General features: G+C 35.7%; 1 protein-coding gene across 1 annotated transcript in view; it reads left to right on the plus strand.

Annotated features, from left to right (window-relative positions):
- Positions 1–21745, plus strand: part of LOC306863438 (sodium channel protein type 2 subunit alpha-like) — a 172273-nt gene that overhangs the window by 105042 nt on the left and 45486 nt on the right. The window contains exon 17 of the mRNA XM_079406766.1: positions 16142–16585. Within this exon, the coding sequence (XP_079262892.1) occupies positions 16142–16585 (444 nt within the window). The remainder of the gene's footprint in view (positions 1–16141; positions 16586–21745) is intronic.

Consider the following 21745-nt stretch of genomic DNA (forward strand, 5'->3'; position numbering starts at 1 on the left):
AATAATATGTTTACATGTAGACATAGACAACATTTTGTTCAGAGATTTTAGTGCTGGGCTGTCCAAAAATATTTATTTATATATGCATGTATTTATTGCTATTTTTCCTTTGCATGACTGCACCTTTATATGTGTTAACATTGGTTTATTTTACTGTCAAGAGTACATAGAATACAAAAACATTGCAATGTTAAATATAAATATACTATCAAAAACAGTCATAATCAAATTTATTTATAAAGCTAACTATTTAATATTTTACAATTAAATCAAATATATATTTTTTTTCCAAGTTTACTTTTTAAATTAAGACATTAATGAAAATTTTTGTGATTTTCTTTAAAAAATTATGTTTTAATAAATAGTAGTACAGTTTTCTTTGCAATAGTAATATATTTCTGTCATCATTTCTTCAAGTTAGAGCAAACTTTTATTTTGCACAACTGTTTCAATATCCACAGATGAATAGAAAGTTCAAAAGAGCAGCATCTTTTATCACATTCTAAATGTTACTTTTGATTAATTTAATGCATCCTTGCTGAATGAAAGCATTAACACATATAATATAAGTCAGGTTTGTGTATTGTGTGGACAATGTTTCTGCTCTTTCTGTTCTCCAGCCTTTGACTGATGGACACATTTGCCACCTGTTGTTTAGTCAGAGGTAGTATATGATAATGCCGCTCAGCAGTCTGAGGTAAGGCTGTATTTTTAGGCCATGGTCGGTGAGTTGGGTCAGTGTGGGAGCGCTTTTGTGTTTCTCATCGAGGCATGTGAGACCTGCAGCACCTCAGATACCTGCAGAACGAGCTCACGGATCCTCTTCATCACACGACGAGTCCTTCTCTCTGTGTGTATTTTAAGTGTGTGTAAGTGGGCAGGTGTAGCGGCAAGAAAAACCCAGCTCATAATCCTCGCTTAGATGCATCACCTTCCCAGCTAATGAAGCGTAACTCGGAAACAGCGTCCTGAGGGAATGAGGACTTCATCTAAAACACACACGGGATCTGCCCTGTGACCACAATCATATATCATGGAGACGTTATATAACATCATCAAAATATTTCTGCTCACTGTTTGTGATTATCCAGCGACTTCATTAAAAATTAAATCTATTTGATCTCAATGGATTCACTTCATCTCAGTTGTTTGTTTCCTTTTTTTTTTTGAAGCACTGCTAAGGTGTTCTTGGAGGTTTCTACAGTAGGTGGTTGTTAGGGTGTCCTGGGTGGTTGCTAGGAGGTTCCTAAGGTGCTCTAGGAGGTTTCTACCGTAGGTGGTTACTAGGGTGTTCTGGGTGGTTGATATTGGGTTGCTAAGGTGTACTGAGTGGTTGCTAGGAGGTTGCTAATGTGTTCTTGGAGGTTTCTACAGTAGGTGGTTGTTAGGGTGTCCTGGGTGGTTGCTAGGAGGTTCCTAAGGTGCTCTGGGAGGTTTCTACAGTAGGTGGTTGCTAGGGTGTTCTTGGTAGTTGATAAGAGGTTGCTAAGGTGTACTGAATGGTTGCTAGGAGGTTTCTAAGCTGTTCTAGGTGGTTGCTAATGTGTTTTTGGAGGTTTTTCAGTAGGTGGTTGTTAGGATGTTCTGGGTTGTTGCTAAGAGATTCCTAAGGTGTTCTGGGAGGTTTCTACTGTAGGTAATTGCTAGGGTGTTCTGGGTGGTTGATAGGCGTTTGCTAAGGTGTAGTGAGTGGTTGCTAGGAGGTTGCTAATGTGTTCTTGAAGGTTTCTACAGTCGGTGGTTGCTAGGGGGTTCTGGGTGGTTGCTAAGAGTTTGCAAGTGTGTTCTGGGTGGTTGCTAGGAGGTCCCTAAGGTGTTCTGGGAGGTTTCTATAGTAGGTGGTTGCTAGGGTGTACTAAGTTGTTGCTAGGAGGCTTCTAAGGTGTTCTAGGTGGTTGCTAGGAGTTTGCTAAGTTGTTCTTGGATATTTCTACAGTTAGTGGTTGCTAGGGTGTTCTGGGTGGTTGCTAGGAGGCTGCTAAGGTTTTATGAGTGGTTGCAAGGTGGTTGCTAAGATGTTCTGGGAGGTTTCTACAGTAGATGGTTGATAGGGTGTTCTGAGTGGTTGCTAAGGTGTTCTGAATGGTTGCTAGGAGCTTTGTAAGATGTTCTAGGTGGTTGCTAAGGTGTTCGTGGGGGTTTCTACAATAGGTGGTTGCTAGAGTGCTCTGTGTAGTTACTAGGATGTTCCTAAGGTGTTCTTGGAGGTTTCTACAGTAGGTGGTTGCTAAGAGTTTGCGCAGATGTTCTGAGTGGTTGCTAGGAGGTTGCTAAGGTCTTCTTAAAGGCTTCTACAGTAGGTGGTTGCTAGTATTTTTTGGATAGTTGCTGGGTGGTTGCTAAGGTGTTTTTGGAGGTTTTCCACAGTAGGTAGTTGATAGGGTGTTCTGATTGGTTGCTAGGGGGTGCTAAGCTGTTCTGAGTGGTTGTTAGGAGGTTTCTACAGTAGGTGATTGATAAGGTGTTCTGAGTGCTTGCTAGGGGATTGCTTAGGTGTATGTTGTTGTTGCTAGGATGTTGCTAAGGTCTTCTGTATAGTTTTTAGGTGGCTTGTCTGCAGCACAAATGCTGTAGGACAACACACACAACTTTAATGCTTACAGTAATACTAGAGGTCATTAACCCTCCATTTGAGCAATCATAGCAGTGACGTTTGCTTAGCAACCCACAGAAACTGTAATTTATCTGGCAGATTGTGCTGTGCTGGTATTTTATCAGAAGCTCCTCCTGTGTTGAAACTCAATGGCGTCATTAGCTTTCATGGGCTCTTAATGTTTTCTGGAGTGCATTATTTCATTAGCAAGGCCTCGAGTGGCTCTAAAGAGTGTTATTGCTCCGACTGTATGGAGCTCCAGATAAACCGGAGGAGCATCAATCACGAGGCTCCGCCCTCCATTATATCAGGCTCAGATGCAGCAGCGAGAGGAACGTGTTCTTGAGGGCCACTTCAGGGTTCCAGAGCCACACCGCTGCGACTTACTGCTAATGAATGTAAATGATTGGTGCTCTTAATTGGAGGGGAGGTCTTCATGAAGACTAAATTAGAAGAGAGAGAAAAAATGATGAAAGGAGGCAGTGTTGATAGAGGCAGTTCTGCAATGCTCATCTGTTTGATTATGTGTGAGATTTATCTGCTGCAGTTCTCATGAACAGTTCAAAGGTGCCGTGTTAATCAAATCTATCTATCTAACCATTTATCGCTCTGTCTATCAATCTATCTATCTATTCATCCGTTCTTCTGTCGTTCTATCCATCAATCATCATTCTATCATTCTGTCTGTCAATCTGTCTATCATTCTATCCATTAATCCATCCAACCATCGACTCATCCATTATTCTGTAGTTCTGTCAATCCATTGATCCATCCATCCATAATTCTTAATCCATAATCGTTCTGTCTGTTGCTCTGTCTGTCAGTCTATCTATTCATCCTTACTTCTGTTGTTCTATCCATCATTCTGTCTGTCCATCCATCTATTGTTCTGGCTATCATTTTATCCATCCATCCATTCTTCTGTAGTTCTGTCAATCCATCGACCCACCTGTTTATACATCAGTTTATGTCTATCTATCTATCTATCTATCTATCTATCTATCTATCTATCTATCTATCTATCTATCTATCTATCTATCTATCTATCTATCTATCTATCTATCTATCTATCCACCTGTCTGTTGTCTATCTATCTATCTATCTATCTATCTATCTATCTATCTATCTATCTATCTATCTATCTATCTATCTATCTATCTATCTATCCACCTGTCTGTTGTCTATCTATCTATCTATCTATCTATCTATCTATCTATCTATCTATCTATCTGTCTGTCTGTCTGTCGTCTATCTATCTATCTATCTATCTATCTATCTATCTATCTATCTATCTGTCTGTCTGTCTGTCTATCTATCTATCTATCTATCTATCTATCTATCTATCTATCTATCTATCTATCTGTCTGTCTGTCTGTCTGTCTGTCTGTCTGTCTGTCTGTCTGTCTGTCTGTCTGTCTGTCTGTCTATCTGTCTATCTAGCTGTCTATCTGTCCATAATCGTTCTGTCTGTTGCTCTGTCTGTCAGTCTATCTATTCATCCTTACTTCTGTTGTTCTATCCATCATTCTGTCTGTCCATCCATCTATTGTTCTGGCTATCATTTTATCCATCCATCCATTCTTCTGTAGTTCTGTCAATCCATCGACCCACCTGTTTATACATCAGTTTATGTCTATCTATCTATCTATCTATCTATCTATCTATCTATCTATCTATCTATCTATCTATCTATCTATCTATCTATCTATCTATCCACCTGTCTGTTGTCTATCTATCTATCTATCTATCTATCTATCTATCTATCTATCTATCTATCTATCTATCTATCTATCTATCTATCTATCCACCTGTCTGTTGTCTATCTATCTATCTATCTATCTATCTATCTATCTATCTGTCTGTCTGTCTGTCGTCTATCTATCTATCTATCTATCTATCTATCTATCTATCTATCTATCTATCTATCTATCTGTCTGTCTGTCTGTCTATCTATCTATCTATCTATCTATCTATCTATCTATCTATCTATCTATCTATCTATCTATCTATCTATCTATCTATCTATCTGTCTGTCTGTCTGTCTGTCTGTCTGTCTGTCTGTCTGTCTGTCTGTCTGTCTGTCTGTCTGTCGTCTATCTATCTATCTATCTATCTATCTATCTATCTATCTATCTATCTATCTGTCTGTCTGTCTGTCTATCTATCTATCTATCTATCTATCTATCTATCTATCTATCCACCTGTCTGTTGTCTATCTATCTATCTATCTATCTATCTATCTATCTATCTATCTGTCTGTCTGTCTGTCGTCTATCTATCTATCTATCTATTCATCCGTTCTTCTGTCGTTCTATCCATCATCCATCATTCTATCATTCTGTCTGTCAATCTGTCTATCATTCTATCCATTAATCCATCCAACCATCGACTCATCCATTATTCTGTAGTTCTGTCAATCCATTGATCCATCCATCCATAATTCTTAATCCATAATCGTTCTGTCTGTTGCTCTGTCTGTCAGTCTATCTATTCATCCTTACTTCTGTTGTTCTATCCATCATTCTGTCTGTCCATCCATCTATTGTTCTGGCTATCATTTTATCCATCCATCCATTCTTCTGTAGTTCTGTCAATCCATCGACCCACCTGTTTATACATCAGTTTATGTCTATCTATCTATCTATCTATCTATCTATCTATCTATCTATCTATCTATCTATCTATCTATCTATCTATCTATCTATCTATCTATCTATCTATCTATCCACCTGTCTGTTGTCTATCTATCTATCTATCTATCTATCTATCTATCTATCTATCTATCTATCTATCTATCTATCTATCTATCTATCTATCTATCTATCTATCTATCTATCTATCTATCCACCTGTCTGTTGTCTATCTATCTATCTATCTATCTATCTATCTATCTATCTATCTGTCTGTCTGTCTGTCGTCTATCTATCTATCTATCTATCTATCTATCTATCTATCTATCTATCTATCTGTCTGTCTGTCTGTCTATCTATCTATCTATCTATCTATCTATCTATCTATCTATCTATCTATCTATCTATCTATCTATCTATCTATCTATCTATCTATCTGTCTGTCTGTCTGTCTGTCTGTCTGTCTGTCTGTCTGTCTGTCTGTCTGTCTGTCTGTCTGTCTGTCTGTCTATCTGTCTATCTAGCTGTCTATCTGTCTATCTATCTATCTATCTATCTATCTATCTATCTATCTATCCACCTGTCTGTTGTCTATCTATCTATCTATCTATCTATCTATCTATCTATCTATCTATCTATCTGTCTGTCTGTCTGTCGTCTATCTATCTATCTATCTATTCATCCGTTCTTCTGTCGTTCTATCCATCATCCATCATTCTATCATTCTGTCTGTCAATCTGTCTATCATTCTATCCATTAATCCATCCAACCATCGACTCATCCATTATTCTGTAGTTCTGTCAATCCATTGATCCATCCATCCATAATTCTTAATCCATAATCGTTCTGTCTGTTGCTCTGTCTGTCAGTCTATCTATTCATCCTTACTTCTGTTGTTCTATCCATCATTCTGTCTGTCCATCCATCTATTGTTCTGGCTATCATTTTATCCATCCATCCATTCTTCTGTAGTTCTGTCAATCCATCGACCCACCTGTTTATACATCAGTTTATGTCTATCTATCTATCTATCTATCTATCTATCTATCTATCTATCTATCTATCTATCTATCTATCTATCTATCTATCTATCTATCTATCTATCTATCCACCTGTCTGTTGTCTATCTATCTATCTATCTATCTATCTATCTATCTATCTATCTATCTATCTATCTATCTATCTATCCACCTGTCTGTTGTCTATCTATCTATCTATCTATCTATCTATCTATCTATCTATCTATCTATCTATCTGTCTGTCTGTCTGTCGTCTATCTATCTATCTATCTATCTATCTATCTATCTATCTATCTATCTGTCTGTCTGTCTGTCTATCTATCTATCTATCTATCTATCTATCTATCTATCTATCTATCTGTCTGTCTGTCTGTCTGTCTGTCTGTCTGTCTGTCTGTCTGTCTGTCTGTCTGTCTGTCTGTCTGTCTGTCTGTCTGTCTGTCTATCTGTCTATCTAGCTGTCTATCTGTCTATCTAGCTGTCTATCTGTCTATCCATTCATCCATCCGTCTCTCTGTCTGTCCATCACCACTTCATTTAAAACACATTGAATCATCCTCCATGTCCTCAGGTCAAATATTTCACCATATTAAGACATAAAAGCTTTAAAGCCTCTTCAGTCTGAACTCTAATTGTAGCAAATTCTTCTAGAAACGCTTGAGTCACAATTCCATGAATTCAAATAACCTGTTTATTTCAGGATAATTGCAGGATGAGTCAGCGCAGGTGATGGGAAGTGTGTGTGTGTGTGTGTGTGTGTTAGGCTCCGCCCCCTGCTGCATTCACACACCTCATTTATCCTCCTCATCCTCAGGTGAGCTCCACCTGCCACATCAGAACCACAACAAACCGGCACGGCTTCCTCTGCCCTTTAAACCTGACGGCACTCGCCATGCTTAACCGCGTCCAGAGACCACAGCTTATTATTTTCTTGGCCTGAGGTGCTGGGAATGAATGTTAGCGTCTTTGCAGTCAGATGTACAGTTTGTGTTTTAGAAATGCAACATGAAAAAATGCATTGAAGTAGCAGAATTAGTCCAACAGTCACATCAATGAGCTCAAAAATTGGCCCAATTAGGTAAATGTGCCAGGCTCAGGTGGAATCCACTCATCATTTTCAGCGTGAAACGGGATCAAATGCATCACGCTTGTTTTTGTAACCCCTCTGAACCGGATGGGAAGCCCCTGGATGGTGCTGTGGATTCAAGGCCAGCTGATAGAGCGTCTCATCTCACATATTGAAATGCCACGCTGGTGGCCGAGCTGTGATTTATTCCTCTGTGGGTCCTTGGCTTTCCTGCAGAGAGGGCAACCCTCATTGTGTGAGGAGAATACGAGCATACTGCAGTTTATAGTGGCTCGGGTGAGGTGGGGAGAAAAGGGCTGGGACTTTTATAAAAAAATATATATATAAACTTTAAAATAAAAATAAATTAAACCTAAAATTTTTTTTACAAATAATATAAAAATGACAAAAAACACAAAACAAAATTAGTTTAACCCTAACTAAAATGAAAACTGAAAATATAAAAATAAAACCTAATTCAAAATATTCTATAAATAATATTAAACCTCCTAAAATCTCTGAATCTCTCTGGATCAAGCTCTCATGCTGTTTCTGTCACAACAGATACTGTGACCCAAATAGAATTACACAATTCACTTCAAATGCTGACATTTAACAAATGCTTTTGTTTTTGATTCTGATATTAAGCTCAGTTTGTCTTCTGCCTGCTTCAGTTTACTTTTCCTGTCATGCAGCTGTATTTATTTATTTATTCATTCATTTTATTGTTATTATTTATTTTGAACTTTTTCCCTCTTATTTATTTATTTAAGTTCAAAACTGATTGCTTTGGTTTTCATAGAAAACCTCATAGAGTTTCTCAACCTTTCATAGAGTTCTCAAATATATTCAACCTTAAAATCACAAAATTATTGAGAAATATTTCAGTGAGATTCTTGGCTTTTATAGCTTTTCCTGTTTCAGTTTACTTCTCTTGTCATGCAACTCTATATATATCGATGTGGGGAAAACTGAAAAAAAGTATTATGCATGTATGTATATATCTATCTATCTATATATATACTGTATACACTGCCACTCAAACGTTTGGGATCAGTAAGATTTTTTATGTTTTTAAGGGAGTCTCTTCTGCTCATCAAGGCTGTATTTATTCGATCAAAAATACAGAAAAAACAGTAATATTTTGAAATCTTATTGCAATTTGTAATATTGGTTTCCTATTTTAATATACTTCAAAATATAATTTATTTCTGTGATGCAGCGCTGTATTTTCAGCATCATTACTCCAGTCTTCAGTGTCACATGATCTTCAGAAATCGTTCTAATATTCTGATTTATTATGAGTGTTGAAGCTGTTGTGCTGCTTAATATTGTTTTTTGGAACATCTGATACTTTTTTCTTTGATTCTTTGATGAATGCAAAGTTAAAAAGAGCAGCATTTGTTCTAAATATAAATCTTTTCTAACAATATACTGTAAGTATTTACTATGACTTTTTATTCATTTAACACATCCCTCCTGAATAAAAGTATTAATTTCTTAAAAAAAAAAAAAGAAACTGTAAGAAAAAATGTACTGACCCCTTCTTGAATTGGAATATATATATATATATATATATATATATATATATATATATATATACAGTAATTGACTCATACTGTGGATTTGGTTCAGTATCACTTGCTCTACTGTAATGTTCCCTCTTTCGTATGATATCTGACTGTACGAGAGTTTGAAGTTCATTTGTCCAGGCCGTGTGAAGCTCCAGTATTGACCAGCGCTGTGTGAGTTCACTGGACTCGGAGCTGGAAGCTTTGATTTTACAGTAGTTAAAATAACACATTGATCTTTGGCCTTGCTTTCAGTGGGATTCTGGGTCACCTGCATCACGGCGGGTTTCTCGCTCGTCACGGTCCACAGGCCTGCTTTCTGACACCAGATCTGTGACTGCGAATCACTAAACACAAACTTCCTGATCAATGAAACAGCCATCTGACATCACAACACAACAGCGCTGCTTAAAAATACAAGCGAAGGACCAAAACACGGTGCTTCTCTTCAGCTAGTGACCCAATAACACACTTCTGTTTCCCAGAGAGCTCTCAAATGGGTTTTAAGTTTCAACTTTGTCTCAAAAATGCATTGAGAAATATTTGAGCTCATATTGAGATCTGATTTGATTGCAGACTTTGGTTTTCATATTTGAGAAATATTTGCGTTCATATTGAGTTCTGACTTGATTGCAGGCTTTGATTTTTATCAGTTCTCAGCTTTGTCTCATACATTTGATGAGTTAATATTTAGACTTGACAGGATTGTAGGCTTTGTTTTTTTTAAGTTCTCAAAAATGTATTGAGAAATATTTGCATTCAGACTGAGATCTGATTTGATAACAGGCTTTGGTTTGCATACAGTTCTCAACTTCGTTTAAAAAAAATGTAATGAGAAATATTTGTGAGATATTTGACTCGATTTCAGACTTTCATTTTTATACGGTTCTCATGTTTGTCTCAAAGCTCTGAGAAAGATTTGAGTTCATATCAAGAGATCTGATTCGATTGCAGGGTTTGGTTTTCATAGATTTCTCAAATTTGTCTCAAAGATTTATTCAGAAGTATTTGAGTTCATGTTGAGATATGACTTGCTAGTTTTCAAATATGTGTTATCTAAGTTTCGACTTTTTTCTCAATGGGAGAAATACAAACAGTATGAGTCAGTTAGTGACTAAATTTAATGTGAAGAGTTCATAACGAGATCTCTGACCTTTGATTGCAGGCTTTGAGCACAGTTTGAGACACTGTTGAAATCTCTCTATAAAACCTATAAGACACACATGTGAGATTACTGGACTATCAGGAGAAACATCTCCATTTGCCCTCCATTTAACCTCGTTGATGGAGAAACCATTGAGACATCCCAGAGATCTCCTTCAGGGAGTTACTCCTGATCTTATGTAAGTAGATGATGCTGGTCCGTGTCCTGAGACATTAACCGCTCGAGTGTCCTTGTGCTGCTGTATTGAACGGCCCAAAATAGCTGTTTCTGTCCATAACATCAGGGTTTTTACAGACGGATCTTTTTGTGTAGTCTTTTAAACAGGTATTGAACCTTGTAGATGAGCCTGTAGGCCATCTTCCCTCATGGTCAGTCCATGCAGAAGAACATGGTCAACCATAGTACTTTGTATTTCATCAGGAACAAATGACCTGTGACCTCATCCCCTTCATTTTTATTTTCTCCTCCTATTCCTCTTTGTCTCCCACAACCAGGATTAATTTCGTTTTGCTACAGAATGTTCACACATGGATAAATGTGTGTTGCATTTTTTTATGCTTGAGTTAATTGCATTGTGTGTTTTCTAAATGAGAACATGGTTAAACCTGTGCTAAATGATGCAGTCTTGTGTAGAGTTTTGCAGAAAACACTGAGCAAATTGCAACGTGTGTGAAAGCAGGTGAAATGTTTTAAATGTTTTGAGAAACGTGTATTTGTTTTGAGAACTTTATGAATGGTTTGGAAAATTGGTTCAAATTAATCAGTTATAGTGTGTTAGCAATCGAGAAAAACTGTAATAATAACTATAGTGGTACAATATCTCCGTGATACTACAATAACACTGGAACCAACATGAACAAATTGTGGTTTTATTAACTAAGAACTAAGTTAGTTCATGTTGACTTGTGCATTAAAACGAATGTTAACATGAGACTTTATTAAAATCTTACTGTCTAAGACGTAACTCATGAAAAACAAAGATGGAGATTCACTGAAAGGTTTGGCTTCAGCGCCAGACGAAATTATTGAAAAGTCAGCACGAATAATTTACCGTTTACAGTCTTATCAAGTGAACTTAACACTGTCTTGGAAACTGTGATCCACAAAGGAGCAGCGGGTCACCTATTAGCAGGCCTAGTGCGTATTTGTGACGTCTAACTGAGACAGAACCACACTGACTTCAGCAGAAAATCACAGACACACTTCGGCTCTGTGTTCTGTGAGCTTTATGGCTTCATCTTTGTAGCTAATCAATACTGTAATTGTTTTATATTGTATATTTCTTTGAATGCACTTCAAGCACACATTTAAAGACTTTACTGTGTAATTTATCGATTAATATTAAGCATAATGCGGCTAAAAATAACAGCACTTGTGCAAATAAATGTCAACAACTGGACACTACTGCTCAAAAGCTTGAGGTCAGCAAGAAATTTTAAAGAAATAAACACTTTTATTCTGCAAGGATGCATCTGACAGTGTTAGTTTAGCCTCACTGAGATATTATTATAGTTTTCATCAGGGTTATAACTTACTTTATTTCAGCTAGTTGCTAGTAGACAAAATTGTATATAGACTATTGTCAGCCTTGTGTCGTGTGTCTTGTCTCCCGCCCTCATGTTTCCTTATTTGGTTTGTTTCCTGTCTTTGTTGAGTGTGATTATTAGTTCATTCTTGTCCAGCTGTGTTTGTCTAATTATCTATGATTATCCTTTGTATTTATAGCCCTGTCTGTTCATTTAGTTTCGGTTTGGTCTACTCGTTACTCCCCGGTGTTCCCTGCCTTGTCTTGCCCTGTTTGGATGTCATTAAAGACTGTTAATTTGAGTTTATCCTCGTCTTTGTGTATATGGGCGTATTTAAAAAAAAAGAAAATGACAAAAACACAAGAAATATTTCTAAAACTAAATTAATAATAAATAAGTAACAACTTAAAATATTAATAAAAAGTTATACTAAAATAACCCTGATTTTTATTAATATTTTGAATTCATTTTATTTTTGTATTTTCTGTTTTCATTTTAATTTTAGTTAAAGTTTTAGTAATTGTCATTTTTAATTGTTTTAGTATTTATTCATTTTATTTCAGTTTTAGTTTTTGTCTGTGTAGTACATTAAATTAAACCAATTGAAAATTATAAATATTGGCTTTTTATTTATTTACTTACTATAATATCCCTGGCATTAAATTGATAAAAAGTGACACTAATAAACAGTAAATGCTGATTTTAAACTCTGTTCATCTACGTAGGAATCTTGGAAAATAGGTTTCCACAAAAATATTGTGCAGCACAACATTGATAATAATCAGAAATGTTTGTTGAGCAGCAAATCAGTATATTATGATGATTTCTGAAGATCATGTGACACTGAAGACTGGAGTAATGATGCTGAAAATACAGCTGCAGATCACAGAAATAAATTACAGTTTAACACATATTCACATAGAAAACAGCTATTTCAAATTGTAATAATATTTGCCATTTTTACAGCATTTTTGATCAAATAAACGCAGCCTTGGTGAGCAGAAGAGATCTTACTGTTCCCAAACCTCCAGATTACAGTATTTTATGAGTGCGGTGACAGATGTGTGTCTGTAAACACAGCCAGAGGGAAGGTGATCTGATCTCGCTCTAAACTAACTAGTTTTCTAATCCAAACATCACTGTTATAGTCATGCATAAATGCAGTATTTCAGTGTGAAGCACAATGTGCATTGAGTACAAAATCAGTGCCGGTGAGTTTTGCAGTCAAACCCCGCGCACTCTCTGCAAGCATCTACAGCAGCAATTTAGGAATATGTCATGTTTACAAGAGCTGATGTTAATTTAGTCTCTAATTAACCTTTGAGCAGCGCAGCCCGCCGTCGCTCTCATATTTGTGACTCTGAAGTGAGGTTTGCACCAGGGCAACAGTGGCAGCAGCAGCTCTCAGGAACAATGCCACACCGTGTGATTGAACATGTGACCCCCACAGCTCGCCTTTGTGCAGGTGACCGAAACAATGTGCTGCTATGGCAACAGTTTTGGCCCGCAGACAGCCGACAGGGCAGCTGCATGCACCCAATCAGACTCTCTCTCATGTGCATTTGTGTTTTCACATGGGGATGTTGTTATATTTTGTTTGTACGACATTGTGATTTAGTTATCAGTCGTGGGTTTTAGTTTACTTACAGTAGCTCAACTCTTGGTATTGCAAATGTAAAGAATCTCTCTGGATGGGTTTAGCATTTTAGTTCATGCATTCAAAATATTGGATATTTACATTGCATTGGTGGGATACATTTTTATTTTATTTTATGCATTGAAATGCTATATATTTATACAATTTCTGCAGTATATGGCTCACAGATAAATAAGGGATCAAAATTGTACCTTTTAGGGTACAACAGCTTGTCACTTGTCACTAACCCTAACCCTAACAGTACCCTTAAAAATCTTTGTACCTTTCCCCCCCCGACATATTAGTTCCTTAAGGGTACATAGTACTACTCCAGGGTACTAATGTGTACCTATTAGGGGTAAAAAAGGTACAAAGATGTCCATATATATATATATATATATGGATTTAAATTACATTTCTTTGATGACATTTTTTTATTTTATTTTATGCATTCAGATACCAGACATTTACATTATTTCTTACATTGCACTGAAGATATACTTTGTCAATTTTATTTAATGCATTTAAATGCTAGACTATTATATTATTTCTTACATTGCATTGGAGATATAATTCTTTGATTGTATTTAATGCATTTAAATATTAGACATTTATATTATTTTTTCCATTGCATTAAAAATATCTATCTTTCTTAAAATGCATTGAAGATATACTTTTTATTAATGCATTCAAATACTGGATTTGTCTGTATTATTTCTTACAATGCATTGAAGATATACTTAAAGCTCTAAAATATTTTATTGGGTAGAAATTGCTTTTTGTGAAAACAAAGTATTTTTAAAATCACAAACTGATGATTGGTAATAAAAGTATAAACCAAGAAGAATGTTCTGTTATTGGAATTGTGGAATTTAATTTTTTATTATTTTATATTATACGATTTAATTTCATTATTTGAATACATTGAAAGTTAGCAGATATGTCATTAATTGTCATTATGCTTAAATAAGACACAACAAAGTTGGAAATTAAAGTTAAAGTAAAATTGAAGATTTAGTTAAAAAAAAATCTTTCATATTTCTTTGCAATTTCTATTCACGAACAAACCAGGGTCCTCATGATGTTGCATAACCTGCATATACTGTAAAATGTGTGTGTGTGTGCGTGCGTGCGTGCATGTGTGTGTGTGTGTGTGTGAGTGAGTGAGTGTGCGTGAGTGTGTGTGTGTGTGTGTGTGTGAGTGAGTGTGCGTGAGTGTGTGTGTGTGTGTGTGAGTGAGTGTGTGTGTGTGCGTGCGTGTGTGTGTGTGTGTGTGCTTGTGTTTTGCTTCAGAAAAATGGCACAGAGTGTTAATGTTATTAGCTTGACATTTCTGTGAAATCTGTGTTTTGTAAGCGCTGTTTTGTGAGGCGTCTCGCACGTGTAATTGGACTGTCCTTAGGGAAGGGGATTCCGAGCGTCAGAATTTTAATAATTTTGATTGGCTTCTTTCATTCATGAACTGCAGCCGAACAATTATTGGCAGGAAATTGCAGCTGCTCACGACGCTAGAGTTGATTATCAGAGTGTGTGCTGGCGGCGCACATCTAATCAAACACACACACACACACACAGTCCATTGAGCGAGGCCTGCCGACCCCCTCGGAGTGTGTAGGTGGTAGATGTGACATTTAAAACCAGTTCCACATCTCACCTGCTGTTTACAGGCCTCACAGTGACAAAACCGCCCCGTGTTACAGAACATGAGACCTTTACACAAGAACCGCAGCCTGACTCAGACGGATCTGCAATACGACGCTTATTCTGAGCAGCTATAGAGCTCGACTGCCTACACGCAGAATCAAATCATGCTGCGGCGCCTTGAGGACTAGTTAGGTGACTCTGTCATCGTCCACACCTGTATGTGGCTCTTTCTGCTGCGCCGCACAAAACATCTGATGCCTTTCACTTTCATAGCGTGAAGGTGTGCGCTGACACGATGCTGTCAGACACAAAGCATCACAGATGATCGTTTATAGAAGATTAGTGCATGAGTTTTGTGGAGAATGACGGCCTCTGCTTACGGTAAACATTCATTGCACTGTAAGGGGTCAAATACTTATTAAAATGCAAATCAATTTATAACTTTTTTTTTTGTTGTTCTTCTGTCTCTCACTGTTCAAATAAACCTACCATTAAAATTATAGACAGATCATTTCTTTGTCAGTGGGCAAACGTACAAAATCAGCAGGGGATCAAATAATGTTTTTCCCCACTGCAAACTAAAAATATGGATTTAATTTGTTTCTTTGACAGATGTCATTTTTACTTAAGAACCATGTTCTCACTGAATGAGATCATTTCAGAAGTGTAATTTCTGGAGTCATGAAAAGTGTAAAACATTCAGTTATTAGAATTACAGAATTAGTTTTTATTATTATTTTATTTATTATTTTAATAAATTGCCAGATCTTGTTTCTGTAAATAAAAAGTTAGAAAATAAGCAGATTTGTCATTAAAACATTAATTAAAAATAACACAAAACAAGGTTGAAAATCAAGATTTAGTGAGCTAAAATAGTAGTTTTGTTAATTTGTTTACTTAACAGCTGTAATTTCTATGTGTGAATATATATATATATATATTTACTGTATATACACACACACACACACACTATATATATATATATATAAAATAGTGCTGTTAAACTAAATAAAAGTTTTTGTTTACATTATATATGTATGTGTAATGTGTATATTTATGTATATAAAAATCTACACACCTACAGTATATATTCAGAAAATATTTACTGAGCAGCTTTCTCATTATAGCAGAAGCTTTCTCGTGAATCAGAAACATCTTCAAAAAGCTTGAGAAATGCTGGTTTGGAGCTTATAAAAGCTGCTGGTTTGAGTCAAACTACAGGTGGATTTGCAGAGATTGAGTGTGTTCTTTATAGCAGCTCTTCTCTGAGTGCTGTGCTTCTTCTCCTCAGGTCTTGAACCTCTTCTTGGCGTTGCTCCTGAGCTCCTTCAGCTCAGACAACCTCTCGGCTCCGGACGAGGACGGCGAAATGAACAACCTGCAGATCGCCATCGCTCGCATCCAGCGCGGGATCCTGTGGCTGCGGCAAGAGCTCTGCGACTTCTTCAATGGGAACTTGAAGCGGCGCCGGCAGAAGGCCAAGGAGGCCAAAGCCATGCTGAAGCTGAAGAGACTGAGCCAGCAGACGCACTGGGCCGAGGGCAACGGCACGGCCGTCATCGAGCGCACCACGGAGGACGACAGCTACATGACCAACCCCAACCTCACCATCAGCGTCCCCATCGCACCTGGAGAGTCCGACCTGGAGTTCCCCGAGGAAGAGGAGGAGGAGGAGGAAGATGAGGCCAGCGAGAGCGAAGAGGAGGAGGAGGAGGAGCAAGAGGAGACCAAACCGGTGAGTGAAAGAAACTCATGCACACTAACCAGGGCTATTATAGTTCACTAAACCTGAAACCACAAGAAAACATACTCAAAAACTCAAACTTATTTCAGATAATAGCAGAGGAAACATTTCATTTAGGTGTACTTTATGTACTAAAATAACTTCAACTGGAGTAAAAAAAATATCTAATTATATAAAACTTATATAGACATGTTTACAATGTCACAGAATTACTGAAATTAAAATGGAAACAGAAAATATAAAAATAAAAAATATTGATAGAAACTATAATAGTATATCAATAATACTAAAATAACATTGGCTCAAATGAATATAACATACGATTAGAAATATAGTATGATTTGGGAGCAGTGCTATATTAGTATTATTTATATGCTGTTATTTATATTTATAATAGTTTATTTTAATATTTTAAATTCTATTTATTTTTATATTTTAATTTTAGTGTTCATATTTTATTTTTAGTATTTTGATGTTCTTTTGACACTTTAATTTTGTCACTTTAAACAGTTTTTGTTTTATATATTTTTAGTTTTCAAGTCAATTTTATTTAAATCTATTGTTTTTTTGGGGGGGGGGGGTTTGGTTTATGTGCTTTTGTCACTTGCATTTTTGTCATTTGAAAAAAAATATATATAATTTTAGTTTTAATGTTAAAAAGTTTTTTTTTTTTTCATTTTTAGCAATTTTATGTGCTTTTGTCACTAAGTATTTTGAGCAAAACTGTTTTTTTTTCAGTTTTAATGTTACATTTATTTCATTTTTGTTTTTATTTTTAGTAATTGTATGTGCTTTTGTCACTTTCATTTTGTCAAGCTAAACAGTTTTTATATTTTCACTTTTCATGTTTATTTAAATTTTTAGTATTCTTGTTTTTAGCTAATTGTAACGTTAATTTTTTTCAAGCTAAACTGTTTTTATATATCCACTTTTCATGTTTATTTTATTCAAATTTTTTAGCACTTTTAATTTTAGTAATAATTTTTTGTAGTTTTTTAATATATAAACGTATTTTTGAGCACCAGTGTTGAGGAAAGTTACTTTTAAAAGTAATGCGTTACAATATTGTGTTACTCCCTAAAAAAGTAACTAATTACGTTACTTAGTTACTTTTTATGGACAGTAATGCGTTACGTTATGTTTGAGTTACTTTTTAAATCTGGGCAGGGCTTGCTTGTTTGTATTTAATATAAAAAAGTAATTTTTTTACAAATGTAAAAGGCCTTTAACACCAAAAATGAAATGAAAGAGCCTCAGGCTGAAGGAAATGTAGATTCAGGTCTGTACAGTAGCGGGCGCAGCTCAAACTAATCACATGAAGAATATGATGCAGGAGAAGAAAATTAAGCAATAACTCAAATTAAACACAAATGTGTCATTTTTGCTTATTAGTATGGTTGAATTGAATCATCAAAGGTCAGTAGCAAAGACATTGGTTAATAAAACAAAAGCAGTCATCAGTAACACAGGTATATTTGTAGTAATAGCCAACAATACATTGAATGGGTCAAAATAATCAATTTTTCTTTTATGCCAAAAATCATTAGGATATTACAGTTTTTCTCGATTGCTAACACACTATACCTGATTCATTTGACACATTTCACCTGTTTTCACACGCGTTCCAACTTGCTCAGTGTTTTCTGCAAAACTCTACACAAGAACGGCAATATAACTACCTCAAGAATCACAAAAGGAACATATTTATCCGTGTGTGAACCTTAAGTAGCAAAACTGATGACACAGCAGTTCAGAATCTCAGGATGATATGAACCGGAGCACAGCTGATGATGTGTTTTGGAAAATGAATCCTGGTTGTGGGAGACAAAGAGGAATAGGAGGAGAAAAGAAAATGAAGGGGATGAGGTCAAGGGTCTTTTGTTGCTGATGAAATATAAAGGAGTATAGTTGAGCATGTTCTTGTGCATGGGCTGATCATAAGGAAAGCTGCCTGCAGGATCATCTACAGGGTTTTACACGACTTACACATTACACTTGCAGTACTTCAGATGAGAGGACTTTCACTGTAAATACTGTACCACACACCTTCAAACTCGTAACTGTTGATTTGTATCTAAGTACTTCTTACATGCATTTGTGCAGAACTGAGAGTTGACTGTCTAGGGGAGGAAACATCTTTTGCTATAGTATAACAAATAAGGATATTACCAATACTGTAATGCAACTTGGCAGCGGATGCAGGATTTATTTATTTATTGCTGTACAATGACAGTATATTCCAGTGTATTTACTGTATATTCTGTTGTTTGGTTTTTGTACTTTTCTCTTGTAGTGCTTTTCATCTACTCTAAGATCAGTCGTGTAATGAAAGTAAACATTTCTTAAAGTTTATTGGTGAATTTGACTGTATCTGCACAGCTTTATTTATGCTGCAGACTGTAACAGTCATTGACTAGCAAGATGTTTCCCAAAAGGAGGTTTTTGTAACAGTGTTTTGAATTGATCTGATTAGTGTGCTCTAGTCAGGATAATAGTCTGTGTATTTGACAGGTTTGTGTGTCAAAGATTAGATTTCGACAAAAGAGAACACGTTTTTGACTAAAATGTTTGGCTTTGACCTGGAAGTTTGAAGTTTGCACAAGTTGGTGTGTAGTTTTGAGATTGTGTTTATAGTTGTGAGAAAATGGTGAATAGTTTCAGCGATCGAGAAAAGCTGTAAAGATCATGTTCCATGAAGATATTTAGTAAATTTCCTACCGTAAATATATCAAAACTTCATTTTTGATTAGTAATATGGATTGCTAAGAACTTAATTTGAACAACGTTTTTGCCTCAGATTCCAGGTTTATAAATAGTTGTATCTCAGACAAATACTGTATTGTCCTATCATAACAAACCATACATCAATGGAAAGCTTATTTATTCATTATTATTATTTATTATTTCAGATAATGCATAAATCTCAATTTTAATCTCAATTATGACAGTCACAAATGTGATTAAATACATAAATAATATTTTGTCTTATTATTTAATTATTGCAGGTTTGTATAATATTTTGAGTTTGCATTTGGCTGTTTGTATTCATTTTGAGGAATACTGAATCTGTTTGTTGTGCAGGTGAGATGAGATGTTCATATTTAGTCTAGAACTACAGTAATGCTTTTGCACTTATTCCTGATTTTTCTCAACATGTAACTGGCGTTACGTATTTGAAAAAGTAACTCAGATATTTCCTTTTAAATGAAAAAGTAATGCATTACTTTACTAGTTTCTTAAAAAGTAATCTGATTACGTAACTCGCGTTACTTGTTGAGGACAGCTGCGCTTGCATAACGGTGTCCGGCTGGCCTCAGATCAGCCTCGTCTTCTCCTGTTAGCGTCTTCTGTTCGTCTGGCTCTATTCCTCCGGGCCGTACGGCTCTGTCTCTTCACCCGGTCAGACGAGGTCGAGCACACAGAGACTAATAAGTAGCTCTCAGACGAATGTGAATCGCAGTTATGAACGCCCACTCGCAACTGCTATTTTCTGCTGCGTCTTCATCTGGAGATGTTTTCCCTTCATGCATGCCGTGTCCTCGTCGCATGTCACGGACAGATTTATTTGTGTTTCATGTGTACATGACATATTGGCCAGACTGAGTAAAAGGCTTGAGGTTAAAGGGGAAAGGAAGTGGTGTGTGGCACAGTATGGTGACCCATACTTGGAATTTGTGCTCTGCATTTATTCCATCCAAGTGTACACTCAGTAGTGAACATACACCCGGAGCAGTGGGCAGCTAATGCTGCGGCGCCCGGGGAGCAGTTGGGGGTCCGGTGCCTTGCTCAAGGGTCTCACCTCAGTCGTAGTATTGAGGGTGGAGAGAGTGTTGGTTATTCACTCCCGGACCTGAGACTCAAACCCACGACTTTCGGGTTACAAATCTGACTCTCTATCCATTAGGCCACGACTGCCCTGAAACACAGCCTGCGGTTCTGTTTGTGTGCGTGTGTGTGTGTGTGTGTGTGTGTGTGAAATCAACAGATGCACATGAACTCATGAGTTATAAGGAAGACTTTGCATGAAATTTACATATGTATGTGTGTGTGAGTTTGCGAGTGTGTGTGTATATAGCTTGTATTTATATATTTTCGTTTTTTTATATTTGTAAATATTTTATTATTTTTTATTTTTAATATTTCCATTTTTTTTTTAACATTTTATATTTTTAATACAGTTTTTATTTTATATTTCCATGTTAAATTATTTGTAATATTTTATATCATTTATTAATATTTCTGTTTTAAGTATTTTTAATTTTTAATATTTTAATATAGTTTTACATTTTTGTATTTTCTGTTTTTATTTTAATTTTAGTCATTTTAAGTTTTAGCCATTTAGTTGTATTTTTCGTTATTCATTCATTTATTTATTTATACATAGCTTTTATTACTTCAGTTTTCAGCTAGCTGAAATAAAACAAGTTAAAGTTTTCTTTTTATATTTAATTTTATTTCATTTAATATTATTTTATTTCAAGTAAAACATTTTTTTAATGCTTCTAGGTTTATTTTTGGTTAACAATAAAATCAATTGTGGTGAATGTGTCTTATGCTTATATTTTCTTAAATATTTTTTTTTTTGTATTTCCTTTATTTTATAAAATATTTTTTTGTTAATATAATTTACATTTTTTTGTATTTTCATTTTAATTCTAGTTTATGTATTTTTTTAATGTCTGTTGTTTTTATTCATTTTTATTTCAGTTTTAATTATTTTAGTGCTTCTAGTTAAACTACTGTAAATGAAAATGAGAAATGTTGTTTAGGCAACTATAGCTGGAATAAAATAAGTAACATTTTTTCATATTTAATTTTATTTCAGTTAACATTTATTTCATTTTCAGTTAAAAGAAATAAGTTTTTTAATGGTTGCCGGTTCAGTTAATAACCCGGTCCCGTTTGCGGTCAGTCTCAAACCACTGAAAGCATGACGAACTCTTCAACAGCGAGGCATTTATTAATCGGCAGATCAATTAGACTCCGAGTCATTCTGACTGAAAGTGCGTGTGATTTCCATGACTTCTCTAAGTGCTTTTCCCTCGTCCTCGCAGTAAGAGACTGGGATCCTCTCTCTGTTAGAAATGAATCTTGTAGTCGCGCACCTGTGACGAAGCAGTTTTCTTTTTCGTCTCTTTAATCTTTCACCAC

Source organism: Barbus barbus (genome assembly GCF_936440315.1).
Source record: "Barbus barbus genome assembly, chromosome: 44".
Lineage (NCBI taxonomy): Eukaryota > Metazoa > Chordata > Actinopteri > Cypriniformes > Cyprinidae > Barbus > Barbus barbus.